Here is a 16442-nt window from a genome sequence, read left to right on the forward strand (position 1 = left end):
TTGGTTTTATGAGATCGGTGTGAAAGAACTTGACTGCCCCACACAGAGCTCTGACCTCAACCCGATCAAACAGATTTGGGATGAACTGTAACAGAGATTGCGAGCCAGGTCTTCTCCTCAAACATCAGTGCCTGACCTCATAAATGCATGGGCACAAATTCCCACAGAAACACCCCAACATCTCTTCCAAGAAGAGTGGAAGATGTTATCGCTGCAAAAGGGGAACCAACTCCATATTAAAGTTTATGTATTTGAATACAATGTCATTACAGCCCCTGTTGGTGTAATGGTCAAGCGTCCAAATACTTTTGTACATATAGTGTATATATGAATGCAAATAGTCATGTCCAAGCATCAAAGGTTAAGTAAATCAACCTAGCATCAATGTAATGAACATCATAATTAGAATGGATATGTCTGCAAGCAGGGCCTGATTAAGGGTTCTAGGTGCCCTAGGCTAACACACCGGTTGCCGCCCCCCTCCACAATAAATATTTACGCACATATTTAACTGTAAATCTGTAATTATGTGTCTACATTTACTACAGATTCAAATATTGATTGCTGGTACAAATTGTATTTTTATTTAAATTTTCTTTACTGCCTGCAGTAATATAGAAACATCAAATAATGGCAACAGTAGAAAATTATAAATAATTATAAATTAAACATAGTCAAATATTAAAATGTCAGTAAAGTAAAATTCCATATTCAAAGTTAGACAGATTGCGCTGTTTTCTCTTAACTGATCTTGCAGCGTAGACTACCCAATGCTCTATCTTGCTTCTTCTTAAAGCGTTGTTGTCAGTTGGCTTCTGAAAACTTGGAGTCCTGTACTGAACATGTGCAAAAATGCAAAATGTTAACAAACCCTGAATGATTCAATCACAACACTCCATTATGACCAAATAAAACAACCCTCTAACCCTCTAATACAGGCATATATAGACAATAAAATATATGAAAATTATTTATAATCATATGCTAACATCTAACAATCCCTGACAGTCAGTTAATTAACCCCCAGTTCTTAGCCAATTAATAATCTTGATGCCTCCTGCAGCTTATTCCCCCCCCCCCCGAGTTATGATCTCCCCCTGGCCCCCTCATAGAGAATGATAACTATGCCCCTGCAGCTTATCCCCCCCCCCCGAGTCATGATTCCCCCCCCCATGGCATTCTCATAGAGAATGAAAATGATGCCCTTGTAGCTATCCCCACCCCCACCCCCGAGTCATGATCTCTGCCACTGCCCTGCCCCCCCCCCCCATAGAGAATAATAATTAAGGCCACACAGCCTATTCATTCCCTCCCCCAGTCATGAACTCCCTCCTGGCCAACCCATAGAGAATAGTGATGCCCCCCCCCCCCCATGCCACTTTCACTTGTTGGCTACTGGACTGATCCTCTTCTGTCGCAAAGTTGTCTTTGAAAGAGAGGCCTTTGTCCAAAGGACAAGATAAAGTTTAGGATCCAGACAGAGATTCTTTAAAGATTGGTGTTCACCCAACTACAAGAGGAGATCAGCATATCGGATGGAAATCCAGATGATGGGCATCAAATAGTATGAGTAAATCTCTGGACTTATGATCATATAGGACATCATATACATCAAAGTACAACCTTTCATAATCCATAATTGAGATAGTTGTTGTATATATTTATGTTCAGTGCAACAAACTACCCCATATAGGTTAAATATAAATGCGATTCAATCTGCTTAAGACATGTCTCATGTTTGTATGCCTTTGACTTGCTCTGTTAGTTGCATCCATGAGTTGTTATTCTGCTCTATTGTAATGTTCTTATTATTTTTATTACTGTTTACTTGTATGTCATTTATATTAAATATGTTGGCGCCACAGAATCTGGGATACAATACAAATAAATAATGATTATGTCATTTATATTTCATAGTCATGTTTTTTTGCATTTGTGCATAAAATCATGTTCTCCTTATTAGACTTATCATTGTGTTTCTGTGATGTTTTGGTAAAAAGATATTATTTTTTTAAGAATGCCTAAATAAAAATATTTATGAACACAGTGTGATAAAAGTGTTGTAAACCCAATAAGCATACATACAGCCTTCTCTCATTGACCTCACAGGGAATTAACTTCTAGCGGTATATTAAAATAAAGTAAAAGGTGAGATGAAATTCTGTAAGTGATAGCAATTATTTGTATTTTCCATACCAACTTACCATTTACTTCAATATTTTGCTAGCACTTAATGGATTCTACTTAACTATTAATAATGGTCTTCTTATCTCTCTATTTGTTTATATTCCCCAGTATTGTTTATTACTGCTTCTGTTTCCAATTGTAAAGCACTAAAGAATATTATTGTAATATAAATAATTAACAAAAGAATAATTTAAGCAGTTCAGTGCATTGATTTGTAAATATGGTATCCATTTGGCCTCCAACTGTAACAATTCCTTGCCCTTCACCTCCTCTAGGTAATGGGGCACTGTATCACTAGCCATGTATAGCAGAATGGCAAAGCCATGATTTTTCAGCAGTTGTTGAGGTGCAGGTTTATCATTTTTAACTACCTATAATGATTTTCTAGTAGCACTTCTGTGGTAAATTTTTACCTCCGTTTACATTCAGGTTATCCAATATGCACCTGACTGCAAGGGCATTTGATGAATCAAATAACATATGTTCCTATAACAAGTCAATCTGTATCTCATTTTATGATATTTGAGATTTGTAGATGCAAAAAGAAAATTGCCTGTCAAGAGATGTTTTGCAAGTTGTACATGAAATGCAATTAAAACACCATGTATGACTCTGTCATGTGCAGTTTTAACAAACAGATCCTGTAGGTTTCATTCTGTCTTATAGCTCATGAGAGGCTTTATTATAGTAAATTTGTGAGAAAAAAAATCTAAGGCCAATAATTTCCAGTTGATTTGTATTTGTCACTCACCGGACGGTTAGTGCCAATGGTCTGGTACGTGGCTCTCTCTCATTCCTGCCGGCGCCTGTCCTAAGCCGCGGCCGTCCGCCATCTTGACTGGATTGCGCATGTGCAGGACTCTTGAACTTAAAACCTTGCTTTTAATCCTATTGGTGAATCAATCACCACTCACTATTTAAGGCACCTGTGTCCTTAGTATCGTTGCCTGTTCTTGGTTCTCATTCCCTTGAGACTCCTAGGTGTTTCCTGTGTTCTGCTCGTGTGATCGGTTTTGCTGTGGACAAGTCCTCTCTGCTCATCCGTGGTAAACTTGCCTGCTACAGACTACCTCTACTCCGTTGCATGCCTACACCTGGACAAGCCTTATCTGCTCTTCTGTGGTAAACGTACCCACTATAGACTGCTTGCCATTCCGCTGCATACCTGCACCTGGACAAGCCTGCTCTGCTCATCAGTGGTAACGTACCCGCTACAGACTATTTGCTATTCAGCTGCTTGCCTGCATTTGGACAAGTCTCCCTTGCTCATCAGTGGTATACTTGCCGCTACAGACTACCCGCTATTCCACCACCCACCTGCACCTGGACAAGTCTTCCCATCACCACAGTGGTACAATTTGCTATCCACAGACCACTGACGCTCCCGCTACCTACCTGCACCTGGACAAGTCTTCCCATCACCGCAGTGGTACAACTTGCTATCCGCAGACCACTGACGTTTGCAGTTTGCTGACGACCACTGTTTGCCTGGTTAAAGCGAGTGAGCGAAACGCGCGTCGGCGTTCGCCTCGCAGTGTTATGTAAATTAATAATCATTATAATGCTTTATTCGGGAGGGGACTAGTTTCTGGCGTATTGTAGGGGCAATTATGTCAATCAGATAGCCAACGTGTATATGAATGTTTAGATGAGAGCCTTAATATTAATAAAAGAGGGACATATAGATCAGTCTCAACGTTAACCATGCCTACAGCAATCAGTTAGGGCAGGATCTAGCCTGACTGACGCTTCAATATAGGTCATAACGAACTATATGATTTCAGATGTTAAACATAACATCCTATAGTGTGGTATTTCGTGGCTTATACATTTGGTGTTGGCAATATTTATGAGAATATATATATTCATATAGCACCTCTGAGCCTGGTACATAGCGATAAAACCGTTACTGCCACAGACTATGTCCTATTAAACGGAGGTTTTATTGTGAAATATGAAGGGCAGAATTAATCTGATATATATCCTTATAATATTCATTCCATAATAATAATAAGGGTATAACTTTGATTATATTACCACAACTCCGTTAGTGATAACCCATTATGTATACCAGACATCTCCCGTTTGGGACCTAAAAAAATCAAACGGTCCCACACTTTATAGATGTACAGACAGCTACTAAATATCTTGTCATTTATTATAGACTATATATTGGAGATTCTTTAGCTGTCTCATCACACTACGAGGCTTGGCGGTGTTTTCTGCCATTTTAATATTTACATTTTTGTTTATCCCCAATTTTTTGGTTTTTATTTCGCAACTGGTGTCACAGGTACTATATTGGGACTCAATACTATTTTAAATAAAATTAATAAAATGTAAGATTTAAAATATTCAATTATCATTGAGTGCCCCTACGTTACATGATTTTCCTCTTTGTGCTTGTTAATTTATGAACTAATAATACATGTGTAGGGTGCACCAACTCAGTCACCAGACAATCATATTATATGTGTGAAGATAGACTGAGTGTTTGATCTCCTAGTGCGTTGGAAATTCAATTCTTTCGAGTACAACTTGCTATCCGCAGACCACTGACTCTCCCAGCTACCCACCTGCACTAGCACGAGTCTTCACTGCACATCAGTTGTTATACCTACCTCCGCATTATAGTTGCAAGTCGCTGACTCTCCTGCTGCATAGCTGCAAGTCGCTGACTCTCCTGCTGCATAGCTGCAAGTCGCTGACTCTCCATTGACATTCCTTATCCTAAGTTGTTGTACTGTTCCAACCATTCACCATACTGCCCAGAGGATCGCTGTGATAAACTCCACCCCTCTGGTAAGCATAATCACACCTGGTGAATCCTGGGTAGAAACTCCTAGTGCCCGTGACAGTATTATTATATTAATATTGCTGGATGTTGTACACAAGGTAGTGTAGCCAGTAACCTGGGATCAAATAAATGGTCCAAATTTGTGTTGATCAAAGCTGTTTATATACACATTAGTATAAGCTACAATGGGTAGTCCCTTTCTGTTTCAAGTGACTATCCTTGGAAATAAAAAAATTGTTTTAGTTTTGGTGGATTGCGGGAGTGAACTCACTTTAGTCTCTAGCTCTGTTATGCCAGAATCTATAACCACCAGGTTGCCCAGAGGCAAAGTACTGTTTATCCATGGTACCACCAAAGAATAGGAGAATACACTCTTGCTGGACATCGTGAAATACCAAACAATTATTGTAGTAACCGCCATAGCACCAAAGGGCATAGCAGAGACTTTCCATTGTTTAAATAAGTCCTATAGCAGCAAATCCAGATGGATAAATTGTCAATTGACTCAAATGTTAAAAATCTGATCTTGACGGACATGGTTGAGGATACAAGAGATAAGTTCTCTGAAATTCTGGAGATACTGTTTTTGAATGCTGTACAGAAGTCCGCGGCAACTCATTCCTGTAATCGTAGGAGGCGTGGGCAGCCGGAATGGTGAAAGGACAATCCATCTGTGTCGCTGTTGAGGGATGTCATAGATAGTCTTAAAGGCAGCACATACACATATTTGTGGGGGACATTTGGGAGAAGATAAGACCCGAGAAAGAATCTTATTGAGGTTATTATTGGCCAGGCATGTACATGGCAGTATCGAAGTATTGCTATTCATAAACAATGCACAACTAGTAGTAAGGGGTCTAATCAGTACCAAGAAACCATAACGCCACCACCACCATTCACCATTATGGATCTAGAGATTCATGTTGTTGACACCAACTTTTGACCCTAACATCTGTATGTTGCAGCAGTAATCAAGATTTGTTAGACCAAAAAACATTTTTTCCAATCTTCTTATTTCCAGTTTTGATGACCTTGTGCCCACTTGAAGAGCGCTCACCTGCATTTCTCTAGCATCTGTCAGTCGCTAGCCTGGGTAGCGATTAGGAGCTCATGTGATTCACTGTTGGAATATCATGTGACTCCGTGGCGAGGAATCCGAAATAAAGGGAGGATCTGAAATCATACCTGTGTCAGATCAACAGGTTATCCTCCTGACTCAACCCTTGTGTTCCTGGAGCTCTCTGTGGCTGTCTGCTTTGGCGCCTCTTCTTCGGTTCCTGCTTTACTCCTCCATGAGGTCTCCGCATCAGAATCGTGTACTGACTTGGCTTGTCTAATCAACTACTCTACTGCTCACTCCAGTGCACCGCGGACATCTGAACCATGTATCAATTTGGCTTGTTTAACCAACTACTCTACTGCTCACTCCAGTGCACCGCAGACATCTAAACCATGTATCGACTCGGCTAGTATATCAGACCTTCCTCCTGTTAACTTTATCGCTCCAAGGCTTTCAGAACTGTGTACTAACCAGCTTGAATACAAGAACACTCACCTGTCATCTACCTTGTGTACCACCGGTCCGCATTCAGCACTCCGCCTGCTCCGTCCCGCTTATCCTTACCTGTTCACCAGTGAATACCACAGTCCTCTCAAAGGTATCTACTTCCACTCCTTGTATTGTCAGTTTCACCTATCTCACTCGTGTCTAGGGGCCAAACCAAGGGCCGCGACCTGCAGTTTCCTAGCAGCTAAATCCATCCCACCTTGCAATGGTTCTTGGCGAAAACCAGGGCGCTGTTAGACTCCGCGCCGTGCTAGGTTCCTACAAATCTAGACCGAGTGCACCTGGAACGTAACACCACTGTAGTCTCAGCTTCCTGTTTTTAGCTGAGAAGAGTGAAACCCAGTGTGGTCTTCTGCTGCTGTAACCCATCTACTTCAAGGTTCAACATGCTGTGTTTTCAGAGATACTCTTCTGCATACCACTGTTGCAACGCGATGGTTATTAGAATACTGTCTCTTTGCTGTCAGCTTGAACCAGTCTGCTCCTTCTCCTCTGGCGTCTTTGCTTAACAAGGAATTTTTATGCATAGAGCTGCCACGCACTGGTTGTTTTTTGTTTTGCGCATCATGCTGTGCATACTATAGAAACTGTTGTGCATGAATATCCCAGGAGATCAGAAGTTTCTGTGAAACTCAAACCACATCATATGCAAGCCTGTGATGAAGCACGCGTCTGCATTTTTTTCTCTGCTAATGTTGAAACTAAGCCCTTAAATGTCCTAATACTCGGGTGAAATATAATAAGTCCAGAAATGGTAGAAGTGTAGTCCATGCTATAAAGGAATTACTAGCCGCAATAGTGAACACCACAGTAAAGTTAGATAGATTATACCAATAAAATGTAGACAATAATATCATTGTGAAAGTAGAGCTGCCTTGATACCTGTTCTAATGAATGAAATGTAAAAAATATCATAGTGATAGCATGGATCATATACATTACATTAATGAAATGTACATTTTTACCATGCAAAAATAATAGCTTTTGTGATCTGTTATAATAAATGACTCTGAATTGTAAACATGCTTAACAGGTCTGAAAAGAGCAATTTGCAAATGTAACATATTGCATATTGAGATCTTTCCTAAATAAGTTAGAGTATATGTGGATAGATATTTAATGCAGACTAGACTGGTAATCAGACCTTGAGTAATTAAACCTGTAACAACCTTGGAAAAAGGTTCTCCTTACATATATAGGTTAATGCTCTCCCAAAGTGGACAATTGGGAGAGATAAGAACATTACCAAGTGCCTTTTAATTTTGAATGATCACTAAGAATAACCTATGTATGAAGACAATTAAAAAATCATTGCCATTGTCATGGTCAGGAATTTTGTCTAAAGAAATTAGACTGAAAAGAAGTCTACACAAATATTGCTACATCTCACATCGATACATTTGCCTATAATAAAAAGTATAATACGTGGTAATGTTCTCTTAAATTAAAAGACTACCAATAACAAAAATTAACAGCAGTATTAAAAATTCAATTTATATAAACAATTCAATTGTATATACTCAACATTTAACTAAATGCATATTAAGCAGTCAAAAAAACTCTAATTATGGACATCTATGGTTTGATTTATTTGCATGGGTGGATTGCAAGGGTTTTTGCTGACATTTTGTGCAAATTCCATTAAAATAGCCACATTAAATATATATTTACTGAGAAAAATGTTGATGTGTTCAATACTTCTTTCACCCGCTGTAAATGTTATTTGCAATATTATTAACTAAATACGCTAAAGTAAAAGTAGAATATGTGACTTATGCTTACTCTGCATGATCTATTGGTCGGAGGGTGACTTAATTTATTAGATGCAAATATGTGTAAATATTTAAATACAATAATTAAGGGTTATATGTTTCTAGAGGTTCCCTTTTCATAGATCTGAAATCTCCCTCTGTTTTCCAGAAGGTATGAACTGCATGGACAGGAACCATGGTTGTGCCCATATTTGTCGTGAAACACCTAAAGGTGTGTCCTGTGAATGTCGACCAGGATTTGAGCTAACAAGAAATCAGAGAGATTGTAAATGTAAGTGTTATTATTATTATTATTATTATTATTATAGTAATCTACTGCTGATTGTTGGGAAGATACTCCTCCAGGCACACCTCCTTGGAATGAGGTGTTAAATGGTTAATACACTATTATGTAGCATCATTCATTGTCTACCACTCCAGGTGATGATGTAGTTCACACTGCTCAGAGGTACCCATTTTAGCTTAGTGCTGGATTCTACTATATTGCCCCTCATCTTAACTGTCAGGATAATGGCTTTATGTTTATCTCTTTTGCCACTCAATCTAGCTGGTTCGCCCACAAGCAACCATATTTACTAACTGAGGACAACCGGTAATCACTTAGGCAGACAAGTACATTTTATTTTATATTCAAAAATATCTATTTACAGATCACACAAGAATACATGCAAATAACAAAGAGCCAGAGGGTTAACACAACAAGGAAGCATACTAGCCAACTTTACCCTAAAGTAGCTATAGTCACAAGTTCCCTGGAGTGAATTATATGGAGCACCATCTCAGTCACCGATTCACACAGTTCACTGCTCTTCCAGCTGGGCAGGGACCAGGTCCGATGTCCTCCAGCTTTTAGCAGGTATTTCAAGGTAAAGAGGTCTGCAGAGACTTGAAGAGACTCACACCAGCACTATCCTGTTCTAGTTCAGCATAAGCCATAATGCCTAGTCAGTCTGTCCAAAATAGAACACCCAGAGGATAGCTGAGTTCACCCTTTTAAATTCAAACTGGTTCCCACCTTGGTTTGGCCTTAGTGGAGCTAGTTCCAGATAAGACTTCCCAGTGCATTGGGAACTTACTTATCAAAGGGTGGCCCCCTTGGGTTGCAGCAAGCTCTCCATGGAGTGCAACTCTGCGGAGAGTAGTTGTAGGAGGTGTAGCTGAGTTTGTTGAAGAACAAACGTTACCCATTTGCCAGGTTGTATAAGTTATTTTATTTAACTTGTTCCAGCTTTTGGTTAACTCAGGATTGGTTCTACAGTTGACCAGCACTTCCAGCACAACATGGCTGACTGTAGCGGAGGCGCACTTTCAGCGGTCGATTCAAATTCTCAACGTGCCTCTGTATGAATGGGTGCCCATAAAAACCCAGGTGACAATAGTTTTTTTAGAGTGGCACATAGGGGAACCGTGTAGAATCTAAGGGCCCCATCTGGAAAAATTTAAGAAAAAGTAAAACAACATACAATAACACCGCCTTTATACAATAATATACAGTCACATTTACATTGCCAGCTGAGGTTTAGAGGATAGTTAAGTATGATTGACAAGCTGGTGATGTTTCTTGTGCAAGACAAAATGTATGGATACGACTAAAGTCATAAACTCATATAAAGTGTTCTGTGTTCTAATCATAATAAAATAAGTAAATATATATATATTGGCTATTGTCCTCAGCATAGGTTGGGGGCAATTAAATAGTTCCAACCCACCACCACACAAGAAGATGTGTAAGTATAATCCCACAGCCCACCAGGTTGTGATGGGACAGAGCTTGCAGTGCTAGACTTGTGACTGCTTAGTGTTTACAAGAGCACTTTACTGATATAGTAAGTTTACTACACACTGCATTTTCAGCAGCTGGACAGCATACCCTCCTTTTTTCTATGCTGTGATCAACAACACTGTGTGATAGCTTTCCACATTCTTTTTTTTTTTTAAAGAAAACACCATAATATTACCGCATTTTTGCCAATTCTACATGCATATCTATTTCCTTAGCTTTCTTCTAAAATGCTTAAGCAAAGTGTCATTAACACATATACCATTGTTACTGATTTTCAAGTGCCATGCCTGGCGGTGAGTGCAATGGTTTCCTGTTCTTTGATTACATTTTTGTTGCTAGTTCTCCTTTGTAAACTGAGGTACTTGCTAATTTCGCTGTGCAGTATTTTGCTCCTTGTGCTAAGACAACAAATAACAATTGATTAAACATAGGCAATTACTCTATATTTTATCTGCAATTAAATAATTCTAAAGGCTAGCAACAGCTGTGTCTGGAAATCATTCTGAAGCTGCTCATTACACACTGCCATATTTCTGAGAAAATTTGTCCAATAATGTATGGTATAGCAGATTTTTTTTATCTGCTTTAGATGTTCAGATATCACTAGAAACTCACAGTAAAACATTTCTGTAAGTATTATCATCTTAGTATATGCAGCAAAATACCAACTACTTGCAGATACATTGTCATGGATTATCTATACAGTATTAAATTCAAAATCATATGTTAATTAACTACTTCAGCATTTTTGTAGTGCTTTAAAAATGCTGAGTACATTTAGGCTTCATTTTCCTAGGGAACCAGAGCAGTACCAGTGTGTTTACTATGATATGTTGCATAATATGTTTATATTTTTCCTATACACAATGTTTTTCATTAGTACACTCAGTAAGGAATTGAACATATGGTGCAGGAGGTTTCTGCATTTTGTACCACCTCCCAGGAGGAGCTGATAATAATAAAAAGGGTACAATTAGAAATATAGAAATCCTATATATTTCACTATAGTTGCTGTTAATATACTACAACATTTGTATACCAAGCATCTAAATTATGCATTTACACAGTTGGTTTTTTTCATCTTCCTTATAGTGACCTGTAACTATGGTAATGGTGGCTGTCAGCACACATGTGATGACACCGATCATGGTCCCCGATGTGGATGTCATGTCAAGTTTGCACTACACTCTGATGGCAAGACTTGCATAGGTAGGTCCAATGGTTACAAACATACAAGTAATTCGCTATGGTAGGACAAATGATTTCACTGAATTTTCACTTTGCAAATTTTCTAGACCTCCTCGTAGCAATTGAAGGTTGAACTTGAAGGACATGTCTTATTTTAATTTGACTTATTATGTAACTATGTAACTTGTAAAAGCCCAAGGCTCATTGGTATATGTGTAAAAACCTGTGAGAACATGAATAATTACAATCTACAAAAGCATTCAATGCTTTGTGAAATGCTATGTGCTTTACTACAAAAAACTGTGCGTTTCCTTTACAATAGCATATAAGTATGTGATATTTCTGTACTAATGCAGGAACATTTTCAGCATCCAGGCCACAAGTATATACCTCTCAAAGGTCATTATTTAGTCGGGACTGACCTAGAAAGGATGTGACCTTGTAATAATATTAGCTGTTTTTGGTGAGATCTGGATGTAGTTTTTTGGATCTGAGGTGGATTTGAGCAGATATGAGTATGGCTAGCATGGATCGTGGGAGGGGCTTGATTGTGTCTCGATTTTGCTTTTGAAAATGTTGGGAGGTATGCAAGTGAAAAATCATGATATCCCTAATACCGCTGCTGTTCTGAGTCTAAAAGCTTATAGAGCCTGTGTCTAACATAGGATAGCCTTTTCCGAGCAATTGTCAAAAATATTTTAAGTACAACTGTCACCAAGAATGTCGATTTACTGATTAAATAGCAAATAAATTACATAGTGTGCCCGCATGAAGATGTGTTCAAAGCATCTGAAGACAAGCTTTAATCGTATCTTCATGTGGCAGTATACTGGAGACATGATTGTGGTTGATGAATGATATTTTATCAAATAAAATTAAATATGAGATTCAATTCGGCACCATTGATTCCCCAAGAAACAGAATCAGAATAGTGGATGATCACCACCACTTAAACCATAAATCCTCACAATATTTTATAGCATAAAACTCTACTTCTAATTAAACGATACGTGATTAGTCTCTTCATACATCTCTAAAACACTTAGGGCCTGAGTCATTAAGCAAAGTAAGGCAAAAAAAGGAGTAAATGCTTCCCGGGACAAACCATGTTACAATGCAAGGTTCTTTATTTTGCACATAAGTTAAATACTGGCTGTTTTTTCATATAGCACACCAATAATTGATAGCTTTATTTTTTACATTGAAATGTAAAGTTGATCTAGAACATGCCAACTATAAATTTGTCCCCACTTTTTAAATTTACCTCCCCCTCCAATGCAACATGGTTTTGCCAAGGTGAAAAGTTACTCCTTTTATTACTCTCCATAATGATTCAGGCCCTTATTGTTTATATTATATGGTGCTGATAAAGGATTGTAAAGGATTCCGTATGATCAACCTCTGTGTACAGGAGGATGATATAAAGCGTAGTTTGGTCTCTACTTATACATCAAATTCTTTCCCAGAAAGAAATAAACTTACAGGACAAATTTTTTCTATGTTCACATAGCGGGTACTTGTAGCAAAATTCCAATAATCTTGTTCCCCGGAATATGAGAAAGCCGACTCCAATAATATCCAGGGATATCATGCAAATAGAAAATATGATGAATCTAGCGTAATATGTTTTTATATTTATATTTTAATGAATTAAAACACACATATAATTATCTAAAATGGTAAAACATCAAAGTGGAAATGCAGTTGCTCGTACCAGACTACAGAGCAGAAAGCGCTTGTAGATTCTATCTGGATAATCTGCAAGCAAGTCCTCTGTAAACGATGTTAATGTCCAAAATGAGCAATTTGCACTCCAAAGGTCCATTCTCCGACGCGTTTCGACTATCAATGAGTCTTTGTCAAGATAATTGGACCATACCCCGCAAGGTTCTACATATATCTCTATTTCCTATTTCCCCATCATGTGATCCAACAAATCAATCTTTACACATATTTCCAAATTGATAAATTCACAAAAAAATTACATATTAAAACAAGTAATATATATAACAACTATTATAATGAACATGAAATGTCTAACAATCCAATATATTCGGAGTACATGCAGATATATAAAATTCATAGAACAACTCCAAACAAGGGTTACAATTCGCACTCGAAATATAGAGATTCAACCAAAGAGTGAGTTCAAATTAATAAAAACAAAACATTGTGTTAGGCGTGCGTTTCAAATCCACACATAAAAAAACCATGCTTCATTCCGGAAATCAAAAGGGGAATGCGCATGTGTCCACATCAAGTCTCGATGTCAGATGAGCCACATCCTGGATCACCCGAAATCACGCATGCGTGGACACTCGTCAATAGAGTAGGATACAATGAATCCATCTACGTTATCATATATCATTAAATCCATATTTCAAGCTCAAATATATCCATACACAAATCATTTACTTCTGAATAAATATAATAAATGTAATGAATTCCGTACAAAGCGATGGGTGTGGTAAGTCCAATTTTTCCTTCTTTTCAACATATGTTGTTGCTCAGAAAAAAAAAATGTCAATATTTAATCAATAATAAAATTATATAAACATATCATTCTAAAAAACATTTCAAATCAAAATCCTTATTAAGACCTTCAGGAAATACACAATTTAATTTATAGATCCAGAACATCTCCTTTTTAGATAGAAGACTATCTAGATCCCTATTTTTCCAATTCCTTTGCATAATATCTATGCCCAAAAAATTCTTGATACCAGAAACTGAACAGTTATGATGAAGTGTAAAGTGTTGTGAGACAGAGTGAAGTTCGTATCCCATTTTTATGTTGCAAAGATGTTCGTATATCCATTTTTTAAGAGGACGAGAAGTCTTCCCTAACATAAAACATGCCACAATGGCATTTCAGCAAATAAATCATATAACGTGATAAACTGGTTAATCTTAAACTTTTGGTTCTGAACCTCAAACTCCATTATTTTACTGTTATTACTATGAATATTTTTGCAGGCCACACAGGTCCCACACCTAAAAAAATCCCTTGGTCAGGGATATATATCTATATCTATTTGTACACAGAATGATATTTTATATTAAACAAGAAGGAGTAAATAGATATAAAATATACCATCCAAAGTGGTCCCAGTGTGATACCTTGATACCTTGAATATGACGAGTCGGCTCACGGGTTCTAGTTAATGGTGGTACCTTCACGAGGTGAGCTCTTGTTCCGGTCTGCCTCTCTCTTGCTTAATTGAAAACCGAAATGCAATTGGGCTTAAGAATGTTATATTTATTTAATTATCTATTTAACTAGTCATAAGTTCACATATATATATCTATACATCTATATATATATATATATATATATATATATATATATAAATATATATATATATAAATATGTGTGGATGGCTCTATCACTTACTGGAACCAACAACGTAATAACCAGATCAGAGATGCTAAAAACATCAAAATGAATAGATTACTTAACGTATTAAATAGCAATCCTCAATATCATAAATACCTATACTAACAGTTTGAGTAGTAAATAATTATAGAAATATATAAAAACAGTACTTATTCTATTCTTGCGAGTGTGGAATCCGAACGTTGCAGTCCTGTTCTATGGAAATTTAAACACAACACAGAAAATTCTGCAGGCTTCTATTATTTGACAACACCATAAATATATATTACTTGGAGGTAACGGTCTCTGAGGTTAGAATAGATATGTTTCAGATAAATCTACTCTTGTAGCACATGTAAAGTTTACCCACTGTCTTTTATGATGCAGCTACAGTAGTGACTAGTCCTTAAGGTGTAGCAGTGCACCAGGTCACACATTCCTCTAAGGCAGTGGTCAGGGAACAGGGGTAAATTACCCCAAATGGGGTAAAAATGAAATTCCTGGGGGTAATGCTGCTGATTCACATGCTGTCAGTTGGATTGTAGACCCCTTTAAATGTGAAATAGCTTCGATGCAATAATGAAGCATGTATTGCATTTGAAAACAAAGCAGATCTGTCATATTTTTGGATGTCAACAGCTGCAAAGGCATTCAAAATTGCACATGAGGAGGCATTCAAAAAGTTGCTGCCTTTTGCAACAACCTACCTTTGCGAACAAGGATTTTCCACTCTAACGAACATAAAAACAAAGCAGAGAAATCGATTGGACGCTGAAGACTGTATCCAAATTGCTCTGACATCAAAATGCCCCAATATTGATGCTCTCGTAAAAAAAATGAAGCAACATCATTTCTCCAAAACCTGAAGTTTTAAAGTTAAAGCTTTCAAAGAAATTTTGAATAGATTCAATAAAATTTTGATTTCCAATAATAATATATGATTTCCTTCCTTTCAAATCAAGGGGGTAACATCAGCATATCTAAATATATTTGGGGGTAAAAGGTAAAAAAGTTCCCTGACCCCTGCTCTAAGGATACTCTGTTCTTTTGTTCACTGATGAGAAATTCATAACCTCTTCTCTGCTTCAGTTGACATATGTTGCTTTCAAATAGAGATTGTCACTGACCCCCGTGTTTTGGTTTTGGATCTGGATTACCTTCGTGTTTTGATTTTGGTTTTGGCAAAACCGCCCTTGCGTGTTTTTGTTTTGGTTTTGATTGGTTTTGTTTTGCTATTTTTGTAAAAAATAGCATTTTTTAAAATAACATAACCCAGGAAACACTACCATCAGGATTGGTGCCAGCACCTGCTTGCTGATCCTGCTCATATGTGGACTGCTTTCAATCCATTTTAATGAGCCCAAAGCACTTGTAGTGCAAAATATTAAATAGAGAGTGCTGCTAGATAAGACTTTCTGCAGCCAGAAAAATTGTAGTTCACACTGGGAAATATGGGACACCCCAAAGCACTTGTAGTGCAAAATGTTCAAAAAGATGCCTCCTCCATCCTCCTATCTTCCTGCTCTAACAATTGCTAAAAGAATTGCTAGCAGAATTTCAATAATAATTGAAAGAATAAGGTATACAAGGTAAGAATAAGGTATACAATAATTGCTCTGTCCCTGCTCTAATACAGCCTGTGACCTAACCCTGCTCTCTCCCTCTGTCAAATGGCGATGGATTGCTGTGGAGGCGGGTATTTATGCATTTCAAATATCGCGAGAACCGAGCTCTGAGATCCGACCATGTCACGATGACGTTTTGCCTCGAAT

At 37.7% G+C, this 16442-nt stretch overlaps 1 protein-coding gene across 3 annotated transcripts in view; it reads left to right on the plus strand.

Annotated features, from left to right (window-relative positions):
- The window catches only part of SCUBE3 (signal peptide, CUB domain and EGF like domain containing 3), a 171680-nt gene that overhangs the window by 82130 nt on the left and 73108 nt on the right, over nt 1–16442 (plus strand). For all 3 annotated transcript variants that reach the window (XM_075195760.1, XM_075195759.1, XM_075195761.1), the window contains exons 5-6: nt 8472–8594; nt 11199–11315. In XM_075195760.1, the coding sequence (XP_075051861.1) occupies nt 8472–8594; nt 11199–11315 (240 nt within the window). The remainder of the gene's footprint in view (nt 1–8471; nt 8595–11198; nt 11316–16442) is intronic.

The sequence above is a fragment of the Mixophyes fleayi genome, chromosome 2, assembly GCF_038048845.1.
Source record: "Mixophyes fleayi isolate aMixFle1 chromosome 2, aMixFle1.hap1, whole genome shotgun sequence".
Lineage (NCBI taxonomy): Eukaryota > Metazoa > Chordata > Amphibia > Anura > Limnodynastidae > Mixophyes > Mixophyes fleayi.